The 21,698-nt window shown below is 32.8% G+C and overlaps 1 protein-coding gene across 2 annotated transcripts; it reads left to right on the forward strand.

Annotated features, from left to right (window-relative positions):
* The first annotated feature begins 590 nt into the window (after positions 1 to 590).
* LOC110889151 (ubiquitin carboxyl-terminal hydrolase 12) lies at positions 591 to 18,419 on the forward strand. Of its 2 annotated transcripts, none has more exons than XM_022136663.2 (32): positions 591 to 822; positions 2,304 to 2,373; positions 2,537 to 2,684; positions 2,778 to 2,935; positions 4,043 to 4,308; positions 4,976 to 5,194; positions 5,266 to 5,374; positions 5,935 to 6,050; positions 6,197 to 6,295; positions 7,125 to 7,234; positions 7,471 to 7,545; positions 8,011 to 8,089; positions 8,219 to 8,365; positions 8,558 to 8,638; positions 8,726 to 8,845; positions 8,947 to 9,069; positions 9,628 to 9,705; positions 9,818 to 9,906; positions 11,052 to 11,160; positions 11,252 to 11,320; positions 11,428 to 11,535; positions 12,268 to 12,323; positions 12,407 to 12,584; positions 13,415 to 13,516; positions 13,605 to 13,676; positions 14,547 to 14,612; positions 14,713 to 14,778; positions 14,872 to 14,958; positions 15,045 to 15,161; positions 15,283 to 15,357; positions 16,714 to 16,800; positions 18,043 to 18,419. In XM_022136663.2, the coding sequence occupies exons 1-32, from the start codon at positions 793 to 795 to the stop codon at positions 18,082 to 18,084; spliced, it is 3,351 nt and encodes a 1,116-aa protein (XP_021992355.1). In that variant the 5' UTR covers positions 591 to 792; the 3' UTR covers positions 18,085 to 18,419. The 2 variants fall into 2 exon arrangements, with proteins under 2 accessions (XP_021992355.1, XP_021992356.1); XM_022136664.2 differs by having other exon boundaries at positions 14,872 to 14,955.
* Positions 18,420 to 21,698: the final 3,279 nt, after the last annotated feature.

Genomic DNA, 21,698 nt, shown 5'->3' on the forward strand with positions numbered 1-21,698 from the left:
AGATGTTACAAAGGTTGGGGTTCATAAATTTTTTGACTTTGGGGTTTTTCCTTTGAACGATGAATTGACTATGGGGTTTAATAAAACATACAAACTTGAAAAAACTAATTACACCTATGACACACAGGATCAAGAAACATTGTTTTATTATACAAAAGAGATTCAAAACCGAGCTTGTCTATTTTCTAATGCAAATTCAATCAAAACCGAACCGGGTCAAATATGATATCTTTTTATTTTTTTTGAAATATGCTTTCATGTTTCTAACATTCATTTTCACAACAACGTGACTTTTTCTTAATTTTCAAATATACGGTTGTGACATTCTTTATGCATCCAAGTTTTGATCACTTTCGTTTCTTTGAACTTTCATTTTCACGACATAACTTTTTTATTATATTAGTCAAGAGTTAGGACATGCTTTTTATCTATATTTCGATATTCAGAACCAAACCGCCTTAGCCGGTGTCGCACGTTCTATATTCCACCACTAAGGCTGAAGTGTGTGAGGACATGGGTTAGGTCATCAATCGCCTATAGCCTAATAAGCATATATGTACCGATACACAAGGTCTTTATCGTCATTTAACCAAATACATTCACCGATACACAACCACCACACTATTCCGTCAAACAAACCTTTCTCGTCTGCTCCCTCTTTTCCACCACCCGAAATACCGAAACTACCCTCAACCCCACTTAACCCATTCCCCCTTTTTCTTTTTCTCGATCGAAACTATCCTCCGCCTCTCACCGCCGATTTCCGATCAATTCCGCCACCAATCGCCGCCGATGACTCTCATGACTCCGCCTCCTATTGATGTAACCACACCGATACTATTTTCTCACACGCACACACACTAATTCTCACTCATTTACGTACATGCACACGCAATTTGTATCTATAGGCGTATGTTTCTATATGTGTATGTTGATGTAACTTGCTTAATTACTGTGTTTGATTTGATAATTGAGTTTCGATCTCGTAATCGTATTGTTGTTGTATGTGAAACATGATCTAAAAGTGATCCGGTTCGTGGATTTTAGCTTTTTTTACTGTTTGTGGAGAATGCTTCATTTCTAGGGTTTTGAATTTTGAGGATCAGAAGCTGTAGAATAATTGTGTAGTACGCATACACTAATTCACCTTCCTTCACGTACATCAACACGCAATTTGTATCTATAGGCATATGTTTGGATATGTGTATGTTGATTTAACTTGCTTAATTACTGTGTTTGATTTGATAATTGAGTTTCGATCTCGTAATCGGATTGTTGTTGTATGTGAAACATGATCTGAAGGTGATCCGGTTCGTGGATTTTAGCTTTTTTTACTGTTTGTGGAGAATGCTTCATTTCTAGGGTTTTGAATTTTGAGGATCAGAAGCTGTGGAATTATTGTGTAGTATTACTTCATACGCACACACACTAATTGACACTCATTCACGTACATCAACACGCAATTCATATATATAGGCGTACGTTTGTATTTGTATATGTTGATATAAGTTGCTTAATTACTGTGTTTGATTTGATTATTGAGTTTCGATCTCGTAATCGGATTGTTTTTGTATGTGAAACATGATCGAAAAGTGATGCGGTTCGTGGATTTTAGCTTTTTTTATTGTTTATGGAGAATGCTTCATTTCTAGGGTTTTGAAATTTGAGGATCAGAAGCTGTGGAATTATTGTGTAGTATTACTTCATACGCACACGCACTAATTGACACTCATTCACGTACATCAACACGCAATTCATATCTATAGGCGTATGTTTGTATTTGTATATGTTGATATAAGTTGCTTAATTACCGTGTTTGATTTGATAATTGTGTTTCGATCTCTTAATTGGATTGTTGTTGAATGTGATACATGATCGAAAAGTGATCCGGTTCGTGGATTTTAGCTTTTTTTATTGTTTATGGAGAATGCTTCATTTCCAGGGTTTTGAAATTTGAGGATCAGAAGCTATGGAATAATTGTGTAGTATTACTTCATACGTACACACACTAAGTCACATTCATCAACACGCAATTCGTATCTATAGGCGTATGTTTGCATATGTTTGTGTTGATTGAAGTCGCTTAATTACTCTGTTTGATCTGATAGTTGAGTTTCGATCTCTTAATCGGATCATTTTTGAATGTGAAACATGATCCAAAAGTGCTTTGGTATCGTGTATTTTTCTCTTTTTACTATTTTTGGAGAATGCTTCATTTCTAGGGTTTTCTATATTGAGTATCAGAAACTGTTCAATATTTGTATCCAGATTCTATTCATTTACCTTTGACTTTAATCTTGCAGCCGGAAGAGGAAGAGATGCTAGTCCCGCATTCTGAGTTTGCAACCGCTGAAGGACCTCAACCAATGGATGGTATTAAACTATTAATGGCTCTGTTCTTGGATATGCGTATTTCTGCCTTTTTTTTCTTTCTGAATCTGTGTGTAACTTGTGTATCCGCATGTAGATACATGTAGCTAATTTGTAGCTAACTTTTGCAATTAAACTAACGTTTATCGCATCTGTGTTTTGCCAGTTACACCTGCAGAAGCTACTAATACAGTTGAGGCATCAGTAGTTGATGATCCACCATCAGCAATGTTCACATGGACTATAGAAAATTTCTCAAGATTGACAGGCAAAAAGTTATACTCTGATGTTTTCTTCGTTGGAGGATATAAATGGTATTTTTTAATTTTTAGTGTGCAATAATTTCACCCAAGTTATCGCTGTGATAATCGGTTTGTAGTATTTTGCTGACATGGTATAATGGTCAGGCGTGTGCTCATATTCCCAAAAGGAAACAATGTGGACCATTTGTCAATGTATCTTGACGTTGCTGATTCCGCAACGTTGCCATATGGCTGGAGCAGATACGCTCAGTTTAGCCTAGCCGTGGTTAATCAAGTTCACAACAAGTTTACTATGAGAAAAGGTAAACCCTTTTTTTTTTTTTTTTTTTAATAAATACACTTCATGAAGTACATTTCTGCAAGACGTTAAATATTGTACAAAGGAAGCTTTACAGGGAATTTAGTTGTATGATGAGTGATGATAGATGAGAACTTTCTTTAATACGAGTAAAACACTGTATGATCTATACACATGGAAATATATTACTGTCTATGCTGCGAATAAAATTCTAATTTATAAAGTTGTGAACGATGTCAATTGTTGAAGTACTAGTTTTGTGTTTTTTTCGTTGTACTTTTTATGTCTTTTCTTGTATTTACCCTAAAGTAGTATTTATTCAGTCGTTTGCTGTAATTTTGCTGGTCTCGACTTCATGAATAGATAACAAAGTCTCTTTTCTGTTAAAATTTCATGACAGAGACATTGATGGCATATAACAATATTCATATGGTGTTTTTTGATGTAAATGATATATGATACTATGATAGGATGCCCATCGTGTTGCGTGTGAATAATCTCGTTAGTGTTATTCTATGCAGTTAATATAGGTGATATATCGGTTATATCGGTCCCTTTGTAAAATATTGGTGTCAAGTATCGGTCATAATATCGGTACCGATATTATCGGCGATATTGACCGATATAACCGATATATCACCGATGTTTGACCGATATAACCGATATATCACCGATGTTTGACCGATATAACCGATATATCACCGATGTTTGACCGATATAACCAATATATCATCGATATTTGACCGATATAACCGATATATCACTGAATTCTTGGTGTTAAATTGCTATATATATAAATTTTTCATTATATTAAAATTACCGATATCCCACCGATATCTCACCGAGATAGCCTATATTTCAAATATCGTTGACCTATATCTGATATTTTACCACATTAACTGCATAGGTGTTATTAAACACCTTCAGTTTAGAATGCTCATGCTCTGTGTGTTGTGTGTGTTTGACAATGAAAAACATTGTACCTAATACAGGTATTAATTTATTATTTTAACAAGGTAGTTATAATGGTCAAAAGTCAAAACATATATGTATGATGTCTCCTGCTGTAAATGTGGAAAACAAAGTCATGATTATCTTCTTACCGTTGCAGATACACAACATCAGTTTAATGCACGAGAAAGTGATTGGGGTTTCACTTCATTTATGCCTCTTAGCGAGCTATATGAACCCAGTAGAGGCTATCTTCTGAATGACACATGTATAATTGAAGCTGATGTGACGGTTCGGAAGGTTGTTGATTACTGGTCGCATGATTCTAAAAAAGAAACTGGTTATGTTGGGCTAAAAAATCAAGGTGCTACCTGTTATATGAATTCTCTACTACAGACATTGTACCACATCCCGTATTTCAGAAAGGTTGGTAATTATATTTATTATTTGAAACTTAAATCTCACTGATAACCAGTAGTAGTCTTTTTGACCCGTTTACAGGTGAACTGGTTGATTTGGGTTGTATTTCTCCTCTTTATGGGTCAAACATGTTAAATTTTAAGAAGGGATCAAAGTTTAAAGGGTTAAGAGGTCAAACAAAATGTATTTAAAATGTAGCATTTATATAACCTTAAAACTAAAGGTCGGTGGCTTACCCCTAAACTTTTGTATTATGTCAAAGGTAACTCTTTAATTTTGTAAATGTCACTTAGACCCCCTCAAGTTTCTAAAGTTTTGAGTTTACCCTAAGACTAATTTCTTACGTTTCCTTTCCGTGTCGATATAAATTCGAGTTCGTCTACGCTTTAACATAATTTTTGTTTGAAACCGAGTCGGATTGATTGTAGTCTATAATTTATCACGTCGCGTACGGCGCTGCCTCAACGTGTGACGGGTAAAAAAAAACTAGTTATTTCAAAATTTAGACGTCATGTTATAATATAATTAGTTTTTTTAATGAATAACTAGAAAGGAAAAGACAAAATCCTTGCAAGTTGCCCCAACTCGATCTTACCTGTTACGCAGTCCGCTCATTTTGCTACTCATAAGAATAACGTTTGAAAGAAGGTATTTATGTTAAGTTTTGAACCAGGCTGTGTATCATATGCCAACAACTGAAAACGATATGCCGTCAGGGAGCATCCCGTTGGCTTTACAAAGTTTATTTTATAAGCTTCAGTACAGCGACACCAGTGTTGCTACAAAAGAGTTGACCAAGTCTTTTGGTTGGGATACCTATGATTCTTTTATGCAGCATGATGTTCAAGAACTCAATAGGGTTCTTTGTGAGAAACTTGAAGACAAAATGAAGGTATGTGATTTTTTTTTTATTATTTGAAATTATTGATTAAGTACACCCTTAATTGTGGTTTTATTGTGAAGGGAACTGTTGTAGAAGGCACAATTCAACAACTATTTGAAGGACACCATATGAACTACATTGAATGTATAAATGTAGACTACAAATCAACAAGGAAGGAATCTTTTTATGGTACATGTCTTTGATTAACAGTTACAATTTAATTATAATTTCTAGAGGTGGTGAAACGGGTTGTGTAATGGGTCAAAATGTGTTTTGGTCAAAACCAGTACTTTTTTATGTGCTGGTCAATATGGGTATTAACAATTACAATTAATCTATAATTTCTGTATGTTTCTCTTTTTGAAATCAGATTTAACCTTTTCCTCAGATATAAAAAGTAATTACGTTTTATTATGCAAAAGGGAAGTAATTGCTCTAAAGTAAATATGAACCAACTGCACATTATCCTCATTAACTTTTCCATATTAGACACGATTAAAAAAATATATAATTAACGTTATATTACTTTTGAATAGGATGATTTTGGATGTTCTAACTTCTATGCATTTGAATACATGTTAGGCGACTTTTGACATGTGTAAACCATGTGACATGTATCAGTTTTAACTACTTTTGTATTATACTTGTTTGACCCAACAACCCGAATTGACCTGTTCACATAAACTTGAGTTTGAAAGGCTATCTGTAATAATCTCTAGTTTCTTGATGAACTTTGTATGCTGTGTTAGACCTTCAACTTGATGTCAAAGGCTGTCGTGATGTGTATGCCTCTTTTGACAAGTATGTGGAAGTGGAACGACTTGAAGGTGATAACAAGTATCATGCTGAACAACATGGGTTGCAGGTTGGATGGATTTCTTTAAACTTCTATTAATTATCAGTCATTTCCTAATTTAAGTTGGTATATTACAATATTGTTTGCTTTTGTCAAGTATGATGCGTCATGTGTTTGTTTTCTCACAAAACAATCTTGTAAATATGCACTTTCAGGATGCGAAGAAGGGCGTTCTGTTCATTGATTTCCCCCCTGTTCTACAACTACAACTTAAACGTTTTGAATATGATTTCATGCGAGATACAATGGTGAAGGTCAGTTGCATTATTCTGTAGACTAGTTATTCTATATTGCATTATTTATGTTGCCCATAGTTATCGATAGCGGCCATAGCGACCGCTATCGCGAATAGCGTTGGGAATCGATGGACCTGCGCTATTTGGATCTCGCGGCTGAAAAGCGTGAAAATAGCGACCTCCGGCGATGAATTCCGGCGGCGGCGGCGCTGCTTTTTGGCCGGAAACATGTGAGAAGAAGATGCGCCAGGAAGAAGATGCATAGTAGCGGCGTGTATAACACTTTAGGGTTAAATAACTTTAGGTATTTTAACATTTAACCCCTCTATCTTTCACCAGTTTATATTTAGCCCCTAAAACTTACAACTTTTACATAAAAAAATGTAAAATTAGTTTGTGTATTTAAACACTTAACCCCCTCTATCTTCACTAGTTTACATTTGGTCCTTAAACTTCTGAATTTATGCATAAAAAGTATAAAATTAACATTATATACATATATAAATTATAAATATCTATATTTTTTATTTTTAAAATTTTCTACTACCTTATCGCTATACACGAAATAGCGAGCGCTATTTAATCGCTATCGCTACGTAGCATATAGGTACCTTGTCGCTATTTGTCGCTATTCGCTATCGATAACTATGATGTTGCCATTTATACCACTACGTCGATAAAAATCATTGTTTTGTAATTTCTTTACTATCATCTTTAGGAATTCTATGCTCTCTTCTCTCCCACTATCTATCTACATATGTATGTATTGTGTGTGTATGTGTTGTTGCTAGAAAAAAATCTACTACCCAAAATATTCTCATTCGGATTCTTTTTGTTAAATTGTCAGATAAATGATCGATATGAATTTCCGTTACAACTTGATCTTGATAGAGAAAATGGGAAATATTTATCACCCCACGCAGACAGAAGTGTTCGCAATCTTTATACTCTTCACAGGTACTGCTGCATCTCATATTATATTCTTCTATCTAATTATTAAATTAACAGTACCTTCACATTATATTATTCTATCTAATTATTAAATTAATAGTACCTTCACTATTTGTAATAATAATCCGAGTCCTAAACTCCTATTGTAGATTTGTAGGTGAAAAGTCTTTTTTTTTCGACACATACACTGTTTTGTGGATATCAATTTTTGGTGCTGACAGATTCATTGTTGTCTTATGCAGTGTACTGGTTCACAGTGGTGGGGTCCACGGCGGACATTATTATGCCTATATCCGACCAACGCTCTCTGATCAATGGTACAAAATTATTTCTAGTTAGTATAGGTGGCAAAATGGTTTCGTGGGTCGGATCAGGTTGGGTGAAATGGTCAACACATATTTCAGTATATTTTAAAATTTTGTAAACAATTGTTGTATCAAGTTGTGTTGAAACCTATATCGTTAAAAAAAATAAAATTTGTTTTAAATAAAACGATCTTGGTTGCTGTAGCTTTAACTATTTGTACACATATTAAATGATCTTTGACCTGTTTAGCACATTTGCCACATTTGACACTATTCATGTATAACTACATCTTCAATATATATTTTACCAGTTATCAAACAAATACACCTAACTTGTCGTGTTTTCATACAAATCGGTTGAAATTGCTACCTCTATTGATTAGATCTGCTTATATGTTTTGTTACTATATATTTACGCAAACCATTATGCGCTTTGGAGCTTTTAGTTACACATTAACTGAAGTGAGTTTGTTGTAGGCTGAAATTTGATGATGAACGTGTAACTAAAGAAGACATGAAGAGAGCATTGGATGAACAATATGGGGGTGAGGAAGAGGTAATTGGAGAAATTGTTAACACGCTGATGTGGTTAATGGTCAAAACATATATAATTGAATTCCACATCAAAAATAATTATCGCCAAACATCTAATATTTTCTGACTTGTTTTTATACTTGTGGAACAGTTGCCTCTAGCAAATCCTGGGTTCAATAACTCCCCATTTAAATTTACGAAGTATTCAAATGCATACATGCTTGTGTATATTCGTGAAAGTGACAAAGAGAAAATAATCTGTAATGTGGATGAGAAGGATGTGGCGGAACACTTGCGAGTAAGATCTTCAACTCGTTGGTAGTGTTTGTTGTCCAGGTGGCAATTACACCCTATTCACTTATGAATGGGCTGATTTATCTCAAACGGGTCAAATAGTTAAAAAAGTTTGATACAAAATGGGGCTTTAATGATCATGATAATTATAATACTGATTTTAACTCATGTACCATTTATTAACTTTTTTATACAGATTAGATTGAAGAAAGAACAAGAAGAAAAGGAGCAAAAAAGGAAGGAGAAAGCAGAGGCACATTTGTATACTATTATAAAGGTTACAACTTTCTATGATCCGTTTAGAGAAAACAATCTTTATTTGTTTTTTTTTTGGTTTGTAAATCAGTAAACCTTTTGTGAGTAGGTTGCTCGTGACGAGAATCTTCATGAACAAATAGGGAAAAATATTTTTTTTGACCTAGTGGATCATGATAAAGTACGAAGTTTCCGTATTCAAAAGCAGATATCATTTGCCCTTTTCAAGGTATTATTACTTACCCACTTTCTTGTTAATTATTATAGGTTCTTTTGTTTTGTACTTTTTATAGATCTTATTCTAACAAGTCCCAAATGTTACCTTTTCAGGAGGAAGTAGCCAAAGAATTGGGTATACCAGTACAACATCAACGTTTCTGGCTTTGGGCAAAGCGCCAAAATCATACTTACCGTCCAAATCGTCCGTTGACTCTTTTAGAAGAAGCTCAATCTGTATGTACTTCTGGTATTTTTCCTTAAGAGTAAAAAGCCATTTTTCGTCCCTGAGGTCTGGCCAGTTTTGTGACTTTCGACTAAAGGTTTTTTTTCCGCATCTGGATCCAAAAGGTTTGAAATCTAGGCTTTCATCCGGCTTGTTAACTCCACCCGTTTTACTCCGCTAAGGCAGGGGTGTTTTCGTCTTTTTTGTTACCTTAAGGGTATTTTAGTTTTTTTGAATACTTGTACATTATGCTAAATGCTTGTACGTAAAGTGAAATTGACCGAATTGCCCTTTGAGTTAACAAAAAAAGACGAAATACCCCTGACTTAACGGAGAAAAATAACGAGCCCAATGAAAATGGCTAGATTTCATACCTTTTGGATCCAGATGCGGAAAAACGAACCTTAGGACGAAAGTCGCAAAAATGGCCAAACCTCATTTATTTTTATTGATATTCTTGTGGAGTGTTTGGGCAGGAGTCTTAAAAAAACTCTTACGATCTGTTTATACAGTCGTCTTGTTGATCATTAACATGCTGAATCTAAATCTTTTTTTTTATTATTGATTAGGTTGGGCATTTGAGAGAGGTGTCAAATAAGGCTAACAATGCCGAGCTTAAGTTGTTTCTGGAGGTACAAATGGGGCAGGTAATATTCAGTTGATATGCATTCATGTATAGTCATACACCTTTAACTCTTTATTACATTGTTATATTAAAAAATTATGTTACTAATTTCACTTATTTCTTTTTTGATGTAGGATTCACAGCCAGTTCCCCCACCTGTGAAAACTAAGGAGGAGATCCTACTTTTCTTTAAGCTTTATGACCCTTTAAAAGAGGAGCTTCGGTAGCCTTCGCTCTCTACACACTCAGGCACACACCCACACACACATATCACACACATACATATGTGTGTGTGTGTGTTTAAATACAAATGGGTCTTAACGTGCGACGGTGCGTAATGACCAAAATAATGTGCGTAATTATGTATATAACATGTGTAATTAGGGTTAACCCAACCCATGCGTAATTATGTATATAACATGTTACATGCGTAATTTCGAAATGTGCACATCGCACCGTCGCACGGTAAGGGGCTATTGTACAATAACCGTCCCCTATATATACACTAAGAGTCACGTATTATATTATAATTTACGTTTTGTAAGTACTACTAACTGAATTCTATATTTGTTCCATTTTTACCAATTTCGCCCTTGCGTGAGTTAATACATTATTCTAATCCCCACCCTCCCTTACAATCTGATTCTCATTTTCTTCACCAATAAATATTGCATGTTATAATTATAAAGTTTAAGTTCTCTTATAAGGATATACATATCTAGATTTTGTGTTTTCTTCTGCATATATGCAAAAATTTTCATATTTTGTCTATTCACCTCAATGATAAGTTACATGTCTATAATGTTTTATTTCTTAACGGTAAAAATTCTTATGTAGTTTCTTTTTGTTCTTTTTGGCAATGGCAATAATCCAAAATATAATCATATAATTTTTTTTTTTTCATATCTTCCACAAATATAAAGTTATAGAAATATATGTAGACAAGCGTAGAATTGGTAAAATGAAATATATGTAATTGGGTTAAATTGTAAGTAGTATTGGCGATTGAAAGGTTAGTATTACTAAAGACTCTTTATATGTGGTTCTATGGGCACTATTTAGCGAAACCTATTAGACTATGTGTAGTGGTTTAACTAAACAGTGAAAAAAATGACTGCCACGTCACTGCCATGTAGGCAGGGGGCTCTCACTCACTTTTCCCTCAAAAGTGTGTAATGGTTTCACTTGCAAACTGAATAAAAGAAAAAAAAAAAAAACAAAAAAATGAAGTGTGCGCGCATGGGCGCCAGCTCACTACATATGGTCTTATATCATCTGCTTCAATATTTGTGGTCTGCTGTATTATATCTGTAAATATTTTATCTTGTTAATCTTTTAATTTATTTTATGTTTTTTTAACCTTGTCAGGTATGTTGGGCGGCTGTTTGTGAAGGGTACAGGAAAGCCTACCGAAATATTGCCAAAGCTAAAAGAACTTGCTGGCTTTGCACCTGATGAAGAAATAGAACTGTTTGAGGTCATCTTTTTGTCTGTTTATTTTGATATGATTCTATCCTTATGTTATTAATCATTTTATCTGTTTCCTAAATTTTTCTTTTCTCGTTCAGGAAATTAAGTTTGAACCTAATGTTATGTGTGAACATGTTGATAAAAAGCTCACATTTCGGGCTAGTCAGGTATGTTTCCAAGCATCCATATCATTTTAGCACTTTTTTACTTTGACAGTGTGTTACGAAATTGACTAGCGTTTTTTTATTTTATTTTTATTTATGTTCTTTTGTAGCTTGAAGATGGAGACATTATTTGCTTTCAGAAACCTCTTCAGGCTGGAACTGTAAAATGTCGCTATCCTGATGTTCCATCTTTTCTGGAATATGTTCATAATCGTCAGGTAATAATATAAAATCAGTTACTTATAACCGCTTGTTTCACTGAATAAACAAACTGGAAAACAAGTGTGAAGCATCTGAGGGCGCAATGTTCTATTTGTTTATTTATTGGAACAGACGGTTTAGTATGAGTTTTTGAACTTTTAAAAGGATGTATATCTATGCAGTTATAGCGGTCCAAAATCAAATATCAGTCAAGGGCTGATATTTGAGATAAAGGTTATTGCGGTGGGATATCGGTAATTTTAATATCATGCAGAATTTATATAAATGTGTATATATATATATATATATATATATATATATATATATATATATATATATATAATATTAATAGTTATATCAAAAGTCAAAACTTAAAAGTGCCAATATTTGAAACATGATCTAATTGTAAGCCATGAAATCTTCTTCGGAGTCCTCATCAACCATGGCATCCAAAATAAGGGTCAATATCGCCGATAATATCGGAACTGATATTTGACACCGGTATTTTGTAGAAGGCTGATAACCGATATCCCACTGATATTAGCTGCATAGATGTATATGAATTTGGTCCTGATAAAAAGTTGATAACCCATGCATCAAGACGATAAGGTAAAAGAAAGGCAGCAGTCTTACCTTTCGCTTCCAGGACAAAATTGGATATCAGATAATATATTATGTTGTTTCAGTTAACTAAATGAACCATCTTTATTACTTTAACATATCGATATAATTATTATTAAATGACATAGGTTGTGCGTTTTCGTTCACTGGAGAAACCCAAGGAGGACGAGTTCTCATTGGAATTGTGAGTTCCCCAATATTTGCTCGTTCTTTATATCTCCATATTATATATTTTTTAAACTTTTGTTTGTTTATGTTGAATTTCAGGTCAAAACTCAACAATTATGATGATGTTGTTGAAAGAGTTGCCTCTCATTTGAACTTAGATGATCCATCTAAAATCAGGCTTACATCTCATAACTGTTATTCTCAACAACCCAAACCCCAACCAATCAAGTACCGAGGAGTCGAACATCTGTCAGACATGCTGGCCCACTACAATCAGGTTATTTTGTAATTTTGACTTGCACATAATTGATACCGCCTGTTGGTAGTAACTAGTAAGCATGCTCTGCAGTCAAACTGGTCAAAGGTTGCCTAAAGTGTATTATTAGTTGGAAAATTGGTTTTTAATAAACCAACCTTTGTCCCGTTGGTAAATAATAATCTTACCTACGTAATTGGTATACAATAATCCTACCTATCAATATGTTGGTACTCAATGAACTTCCGTTAATTTTTTTTAACTGAAGTTAGTTTTTAAGTTTTATTTATTACACAAACAGTCCCTGTAGTTGTAATTTACTAGTTTTAACTATCTTAAAACTAGTAAATTACAGTCCCTTGAGTTTTTTTTTGTTTTATAAAATAGTTAAAACTAGTAAATTACAACTATAGGGACTTTTTGTGTAATAAATAAAACTTAAAATTAACTTCAGTTAAAAAAATTAACGGAAGTTCATTGAGTACCAACATGTTGATAGGTAGGATTATTGTATACCAATTACGTAAGTAAGATTATTATTTACCAACGGGACAAAAGTTGGTTTATTAAAAACCAATTTTCCTTATTAAAAGTCAAAACCTACTAAATATTTTTTTTATTAAATAAATTATTACTATTAAAGTAATGTAACCCTGTAATCATATGTGCCACTAATTATTTTTTAAATAAAGTTTTCAAGAAAGAGTATTTGGGTCATCCATCATCACAACACTACCCGTACCAAAAATCAATCTTTTGACTTTGACCTGAACCTGTGTCACTTTAGGATTACTTTTGCTACACCAACAAATTTGTCATATTTGTTCAATTAATATGTTTTTGTTGTGCAGACTTCTGACATTTTGTATTATGAGGTGCTGGATATTCCTCTTCCTGAACTGCAAGGTTTGAAAACCCTAAAGGTTGCTTTTCACCATGCGACAAAAGATGAAGTAATTGCTGGCTTATAGTTTTCACTTCTTGTTTTTTATTGTTTGACTTTCTCATTTTTCTTGATATCTTTCGTTTGACCATCGCTAGGTAGTCATACATACCATTAGGTTGCCAAAACAAAGCACTGTCGGTGATGTGATTAATGACCTAAAGACCAAGGTATGTCCAGTTGACCTGAATCACTTTTGCTCAATTTTCAAGTTTCACATATAACATGTTTAAATATGACTACATAATTTTCATTATTTAATAATAATATTTTATTTTGATTAAAAGATCAAGGTATTGTATGTAACTAGGGCTGCAAACGAACCGAACGAACACGGACAAGATATTGTTCGTTTGTTAAGGAAATATATGTGTTCATGAACACTTACCGAACGAGATTTTACGTTCGTGTTCATTCTTTAAGGAAATGAACGTGTTCGTGTTTCGTTTTAGGCAATGAACGTTCATGAATACCAATGAGCACAAAATAATGTTCATGAACACAAATGGAAATAAATGAACACAAACAAACGTTCATGAACAAAATATATAATACACTATATAATACACTGGTACTTATAAAATATTTTATTTTTCGGAAATTTGAAGTATTTAAATAATATATAAAAACTAAAAACACTAATGAACTATTGAACAAAAATGAACATAGACGAACACGTTACCGAGCGTCCACGAACATAAATGAGCGAACACTACCTCTGTTCATGTTTATTCATTTAACTAAACGAACAAAATTTCTTGTTCGTGTTCGTTCATTTATTAAACAAAGGAACACAAACGAACTTCCCGCCAAACGGTTCACGAACCGTTCGCTGAACGTTCGGTTCGTTCGCAGCGCTATATGCATTGAAAGTCCACTTCCGGCGACCATTGACTCATTTCATATAATTTTTTAGTATACTTGTTTGACCTGTTAAAGAATTAAACATTACCAGACTCAAGTATTCATCCCATTCATAAGTAAAAGGGTCGAATTTGCCACCTCTTCTCTAGTTGACTGGTCAATGTATCATGGAACAGGTGGAATTGTCTCATCCTGATGCAGAGCTTCGTTTGCTTGAGGTTTTTTACCACAAGATTTACAAGGTATTAACTATTAAACGTTTGAATATTCATTACCATTTATTAGTTTGTTGACTTTTATAAATATTTTAAACCTTGTTTCTCAAATCTTCTGTATATTCAGATTTTCCCTTTGAACGAAAAAATCGAGAACATCAATGATCAATACTGGACTTTACGTGCTGAGGAGGTTTGCTCTAAATGCTTATACGCTCCATGCTAGATTTATATTTATATATTTTGTTTTTTTTTTGTGTTTTTTACGCTATTATGTTAATTACAGATTCCAGAAGAGGAAAAGGACCTGGGTCCTCAGGATCGTCTAATTCATGTTTATCACTTTACAAAAGATGCGTCCCAGAACCAGGTGGTATGTACTTATGGCTTTAGTGGAGTAGTCTTAATCATATAATAATATTTACTTAATTTCACATTTATATAATTTTGTATTTACAGCAAGTTCAAAACTTTGGGGAACCCTTTTTTCTTGTGATTCGGGAGGGTGAAACATTAGCTGAAGTTAAAGTACGCATACAGAAAAAACTACAGGTTTCTGATGAGGAATTTTCAAAGGTATTTTTCATCCCTCAAAGCATATACCAAATTTTATCATTGTTTTTGTTTCGCTTTTTTTTTTTTTTTTTTTTTTTTTTTTTTTTTTTTACTCCATTACTTCTAAACTGTAATTTAACAGTGGAAGTTTGCATTTCTCTCGCTGGGTCGTCCTACATATCTTCAGGATTCTGATGTTGTCTCCACCCGTTTTCAGGTTGACAAAATTTACATTTTTTTTTCTAATTTTAGCAACCATTTTTCTAATTATGTGTCAAATAGAAACCAACCTATATTTCATTACTGATTTTAGCAACCAAGTTACAAATTACTTATTGATTGTAGCAACAAGTGAACTGTTCAACCCGTTAGCAGGTCATTTTTTGCAATAATTTTTATGTGACATCTTATTTGTCATTTTAGTGTGTAAGATGTGACATTTAATAATTATCTTCCGATGTGACATACGATAAATGTAAAAAAATATCAGTTCTTAATATTTTATTCTTTATAGAGTGAATTTCAAGAATTGTTCTTTATCTTTAAACCCATTTTCAGGCGCTGTCCTTTATGTTCAAAATTGACGAGTTTTGTCCTTTATGTTTTCATATCATACACGTTTTGTCCTTCAGGCCTAACCCAGTTAGTTTTTTCAGTTAAATTTGGTCATGTGCTTTGCACATGAGGGTTTTTTTTTGTCAATTCAAAGGTTGCAGAAGCTTTGAGCTGTAAATCTGCCGTTGAACTTACCTTTGAATTGACAAAAATGCCCTCATGTGCAAAGCACATGACCAAATTTAACTGAAAAAACTAACTGGGTTAGGCCTAAAGGACAAAATGTGTATGATATGAAAACATAAAGGACAAAACTCGTCAATTTTGAACATAAAGGACAACGCCTGAAAATGGGTTTAAAGATAAAGGACAATCCTTGAAATTCACTCTTCTTTATATAATCATTTTTGCACATGTGGTATTTGTTATGGTGTTTGGCATGGCATCAATCAATTCCACGTCAGCAAGTAAGGTACGGGTCAAATTAGTTAAAACGATATTAGTTACTAAAATCAGTAATAATTAGTAATGGTTTACAACTAATCTAAAGCTGGTTGCTAAAATCCGAATGTTTTTTTTTCTTTTCATGCACTTTTATATATTTGTTTATTATAATTATTATATCACATATATGTCAGTAGGTAGAGGATCCTGTACATTAATCCAGAAGTGTGAGAAGTGTATTATAACACTATATATAACACCATATAAACACCGTATAACACTATGTAACACCATATAACACCATATAACACTCTATAACACTATATAACAAATATAACACTATAGTTTGTCTGATAGCATGTCTATGATAGATGTATAGTGTTATATATTGTTATATAGTGTTACATAGTGTTATATGGTGTTACATAGTGTTATACGGTGTTTATATGGTGTTATATAGTGTTATATATAATGTTATAATACACTTCTCACACTTCTCACACTTCTGGATTAATGTACACTATCCCTACCCTATGTCAGTATATGTATATATCACATATATGTTTGGTTTCAGAGAAGAGATGTTTATGGTGCTTGGGAACAGTACCTAGGAGTGGAGCACTCTGACAATACATCTAAACGGTCATATGCTGCGAATCAGGTACTACAATCTTGTCATACCATAATCATGATATGTGTTTTTAATCCCAAAAAAGAAGAGTGTAAATTTAACTTAAAGTTGTCAAAAAGGTTATTTTATGATAGAAAAATTGTTCGAGAACCATGTGGGTGGCAATTCGATCCATTTGCTTTTAGTTGGGTCCATTCAGGTTTTGTTTATATATATAACGAGTCACATGGATAATATAAAAAATTGCTAAAGAGGTAACATGTTACATGTCAAATGTGTCAAAAGGGTCAAAAGTCTGGCAGAGTGTAGTTCTTTCTGCATTAAAACTTGTAAATCGTTTTGATAAAAAAGCCTAGATTATTAGTATACTTTTTGTAAAAATATTTGAAACTTCTTTGTTTAATAGAAAAAGAGTAAACTGTCATTTTCGTCCTTGTAGTCTGTCTAATTATGCCAGTTCAGGCCAAATTTCAAATTTGTACCATTTCCGTCGCTGACATTCTTGAAACATGTCTTCCGTCCACAAAAACATGAGTTAACTGCCATTTTCGTCCCTGTGGTTTGTCCAGTTATTCAGTTCAACCTTAGTTTTTCACTTTTTTCGACAGAACTAGCATGTTTCAAGAATGTCAGGGATGGAAATGGTACAAATTTGAAATTTGGTCTGACCTGCCATAATTGGACAAATTATTGGGATGAAAATGGCATTTAACTCATAGAAAAATAAAAGAGTAAAATGCACGGATAGTCCCTGTGGTTTGGTGAAATTTCACCTTTAGTCCCCAACTTTTCAAAATTACACTCTTAGTCCCTGTGGTTTGACAAGTTGTTACTCGGATAGTCCCCAAAGTGGATGAAGGTTACTCAGATAGTCCCTGTGGTTCGACAAGTTGTTACTCGGATAGTCCTTGTGGTTAGACAAGTTGTTACTCGGATAGTCCTTGTCATTTCACACCCACTTAACCAGAAAAACTAACCTCCATCCGCTTTGGGGACTATCCGAGTAACAACTTGTCAAACCATAGGGACTAAGAGTGTCATTTTAAAAAGTTGGGGACTAAAGGTGAAATTTCACCAAACACAGGGACTATCCTTGCATTTTACTCAAAATAAAATTATGGTCTTGAGTATTTTTGTTCAACTCGATTGACCCGTTACTCGACTCGTCCACTTTAGCGCCTTTTCTTGTAATCAGAATAAACCATATAGAAGTGACTCAACGATTATGACGAACTATTTTTTATTTATTTATATATTTTTTGGTTTACGCAGAACCGACACACATTTGAGAAACCTGTTAGAATCTACAACTAGCTAAACCCATAAGATTTGGTGCAAGGTTTTGATGAATGTGTAAGGGCGTTTTGGGAAACATAATTATGGTTGTGGTAGATGTGTAATTGTTGGTTTGTGTAGCATCCCTCTGTGGGGTGATGTAGTTCTAGATGATTGTATTATGCATAAGATTTTGGATGTATAGAGGTATAGTCGTATAGATATGTCTCATGTGTTGTGTGTTCTTCAACTTAAAATTCTAAAACTTGTATTTTTGTTTATCCTTTTTCTGTTTATATTATATTCAACAGATAATTGTATCCTTGTGAGTTCATTATTATAAGTTATATTATATAGTGATGGACTTATGGCTATATATCATGTTGTATAAAAAGTTATATCGTGATGGACTTATCGCTATATATCATGTTGTATAAAGATACAATTTGTAGCCCTCGTTTCTTTCTTTCTTTTTCTTTTTGACTGGCAATGGTCATTTTCTTACATAATATTGGTCATATATATAAAAGAATATCTAATTTTGAATTGAAAACCTCGTAAGCACATGTAATAGTGGTAGCTAGAGATACCGAGAGAGTGAGTTATGCAGTACATAGAAGTTTTATGTATCATAGTTAACGTAAAAGATACGTGTTTATATGTTTTTAGTGGTGTTTGCGGTCCCATTTCATTGGTTTTGATGTAAAGTCTAGACCGGATAGCTAACTGGGTTTGGTAAACAACAAACTGAACCGGCTGGGTTGGTTGGGTTGGGTTTTGGGAGTTTGAATTTAGTTATTTTTTTTTTCAAAATTATTAGTATGTATTAAATCTTAAAATCATAAAGATGGTTAATGATTGTAGTATATATACATTACATATTTCAAAAAGAGAAATATGACACCGAACTATGAACCTTGGATCTTAAACCGACCAACTGTTAGGAATGTCAGAACTATTACCATTAGGAGGAGATTACTTGCAACTTAAGTAATTCGATTGTTCATCAAACTCGTAAAACACTACTTGAATCGTTGACTGCAGCCAAACTATTGGATGCTACAAACCGTTAATCGCAACCAACTGTTGATTCTTGATGAGCAGCCAAAAATTAGTTTAGGGCCGGTCATCACTTGCCTTAATCAGCCGCCACATCCTCACACACCAACTTGTACTGTTTGGACGGTTTAGTCGTTTCAACAGTTTATATACACCCCTATTTAGTTATGACATTTCTCTACTTTTATATTAAAAAACCCCAAGTAAATAACATATGTTGATTACACACCTTCTACTAGATTCTGTCCTACTACTTTCATTAAACTCCTATGGGATATTATTATCATCATTATTTTCAAATATCAAAAGCTTCGATTTTATTTCCATCTTGCGGCACCCAAAATCATTATTTTTCCTACCTAGTATACACCATACGTATAACCTATAATATCATCTGTTAAATGCAATCCTATTATTCATCTTTCATCGTTATATACTACCTTAGGATCGCATCATCACCTTCCACGTTTCACCTCATCTTTTTATCCATGTTCGACATTCAACCTTTTTTTATACAAATAAAATTCACAAATTTTAAAATCATGACCTAATAAAAATACAGACAAGATTACTTAAACTTATCATTGATAATAAACTAGAAAAGAACTTTACATAACAGAATTAACAAAATTTTGTATTTGATTTTTTTTTAAAGCTAACGAGTACAAGCTATTAGAGAAATCAAATTAAATGTCAAACATCATATTATAATAATAAAAATAGAAAATCAATTAAGGACCTCAAGTGGGTCTAGAAAGCTTCGGTCCCGGGGTGCGACAGGGTGTTCCCCGCTTGACTCCGATTGTCACTAGGGACCCAAAAGCTTGCTGGGTTGGTGTATCACAAAGCCTAAGAAGCATAAAGTCCCTCCTCCCTTCCGTTTTGAGTTCTATCCGTACGTGTTATTTTTCTTTATTATGGGTTTCGAGTAAAGTTAATGAGTTGGTCACGTGTGTACCGCAACGATAATTAATTTTAGATTGCAATCCGCCGCTTGCAATTTGGCTTAAACTTAATGGATATAAAATACAATTTGCTCATAAAATTCAAATAGGAAGAAAAGATTTGATGCTGACACGCGACAATATTTGAAATCCTTTGTTAGATAAGGATGTGTAATTAATTTTTAATTATATAAATAGTGATACAATATACAATGTAATATGATGCAATACATAGTACATATATGATATAATTCTCTTTCCAATAATAATTGGATTTAGTTTAATTGTATAAATCTAGTTCTTCATGTTTACAATAGTATTTAATATCGTCCTTTTCTTTTCATCCAATTGTCCTTGTATAGGTTAACAAACACATGTACATGAGCCAGGTTGGTGTTACGTCACTTCTACAGAGCCAATGTAATGTGTTTACTCTCTCAATTTTCCATATAGTTTGTAAGACTATCTCCAATGCTAAGGGTGCCCTTAGCTGTCTAGTCAGCTGCCACATCATATCCTTACAAATCTTTAAAAATCATAATTTTATCTCCAACCATACAAACATCCTTACATATCCTTACATTTTCCAAATCATCACCTATTTTTTATTTAAACTTAATTATCTAAATTATTAAAATATAAATGTATTATAATTAAATGATTATACAATCAATATACGTAAATAAAAATATTTAAAATAAAAAGTAAACAATATTTAAGAAAACATATATATATATATATATATATATATATATATATATATCTTATAGATACATCTTTACATAAAAATCATAATTAAACTGGATTTAAGGTTTGCTGTGTATCAGGATGGTAAATCAATTATTAATTAATAGCTATAAAATAAATTGTATGATAATGAGCTATTAAGTAAAGCTGGTGAACAAATCAATTGGTTAATACCATTGGAAAAAAATAAAAGAAAAATGGAAAATGGCTCAAAAGTGGCACAAGAACCCAAATAATAGAGCCCTTGCAGACGGATCTTTGTTAAGGATTTTTTCATTTTGTATGATCTTTAAAGGGCCTGAAATTGTGGATATTTTCCACCTCATCTCGGGTGGACATACAGATCTTGCGTTGGAGTTAATCTAATGGTTTCACTAGACATATTAATTGTTTAACACTTACCTAATCATTATTCGCCATTTATTAAAATACGTGTACCGCATATAAGACTCACCCACCGAAAACAGGGTTGTTGTGACAAGTTAAATCTTAAATATATTTTGAAAGTTTATTATAAACTATTGACGATTGTTCATTACTTAAAGTGATTAATGGTGGTAGATAAAACAGTTATAATTAATTTAAGATTTCAAATAATTTGGCTTCGTGAAGTTTAAGTCTTATATAATTATTTTCAGATTAATTTTTTATTTGTTATAGGTTTAAAAATTAATTCTTTTTTAAGTTTAATTTTGTTTCATTATAACTAAAACATATCTTTTTAAAATTAAATTAAATTTGAAAATTTTTAAATTTAATATGAACAAAACTGAAAATGCAATTACAAAACTAAACCAAAAGGTAAAAAATTATCATAAAAGAGAACAAATAATCAACACTTTTCGTTATCAATATGAGGATTTAAAATCTATCATAACAAGTTTAAAAATGATTAGATAAATA

The sequence above is a fragment of the Helianthus annuus genome, chromosome 11 (assembly GCF_002127325.2).
Source record: "Helianthus annuus cultivar XRQ/B chromosome 11, HanXRQr2.0-SUNRISE, whole genome shotgun sequence".
Lineage (NCBI taxonomy): Eukaryota > Viridiplantae > Streptophyta > Magnoliopsida > Asterales > Asteraceae > Helianthus > Helianthus annuus.

What these genes read in the sequence shown, in the direction of transcription:
- LOC110889151 (XM_022136663.2), top strand. Translation starts at nt 793, where the DNA reads ATGACTCTCATGACTCCGCCTCCTATTGAT. An exon ending in ACATCCCGTATTTCAGAAAG is followed by an intron (nt 4,309 to 4,975) that starts GTTGGTAATTAT and finishes GTTTTGAACCAG; the next exon opens with GCTGTGTATCATATGCCAAC. An exon ending in TTTACCACAAGATTTACAAG is followed by an intron (nt 14,613 to 14,712) that starts GTATTAACTATT and finishes CTGTATATTCAG; the next exon opens with ATTTTCCCTTTGAACGAAAA.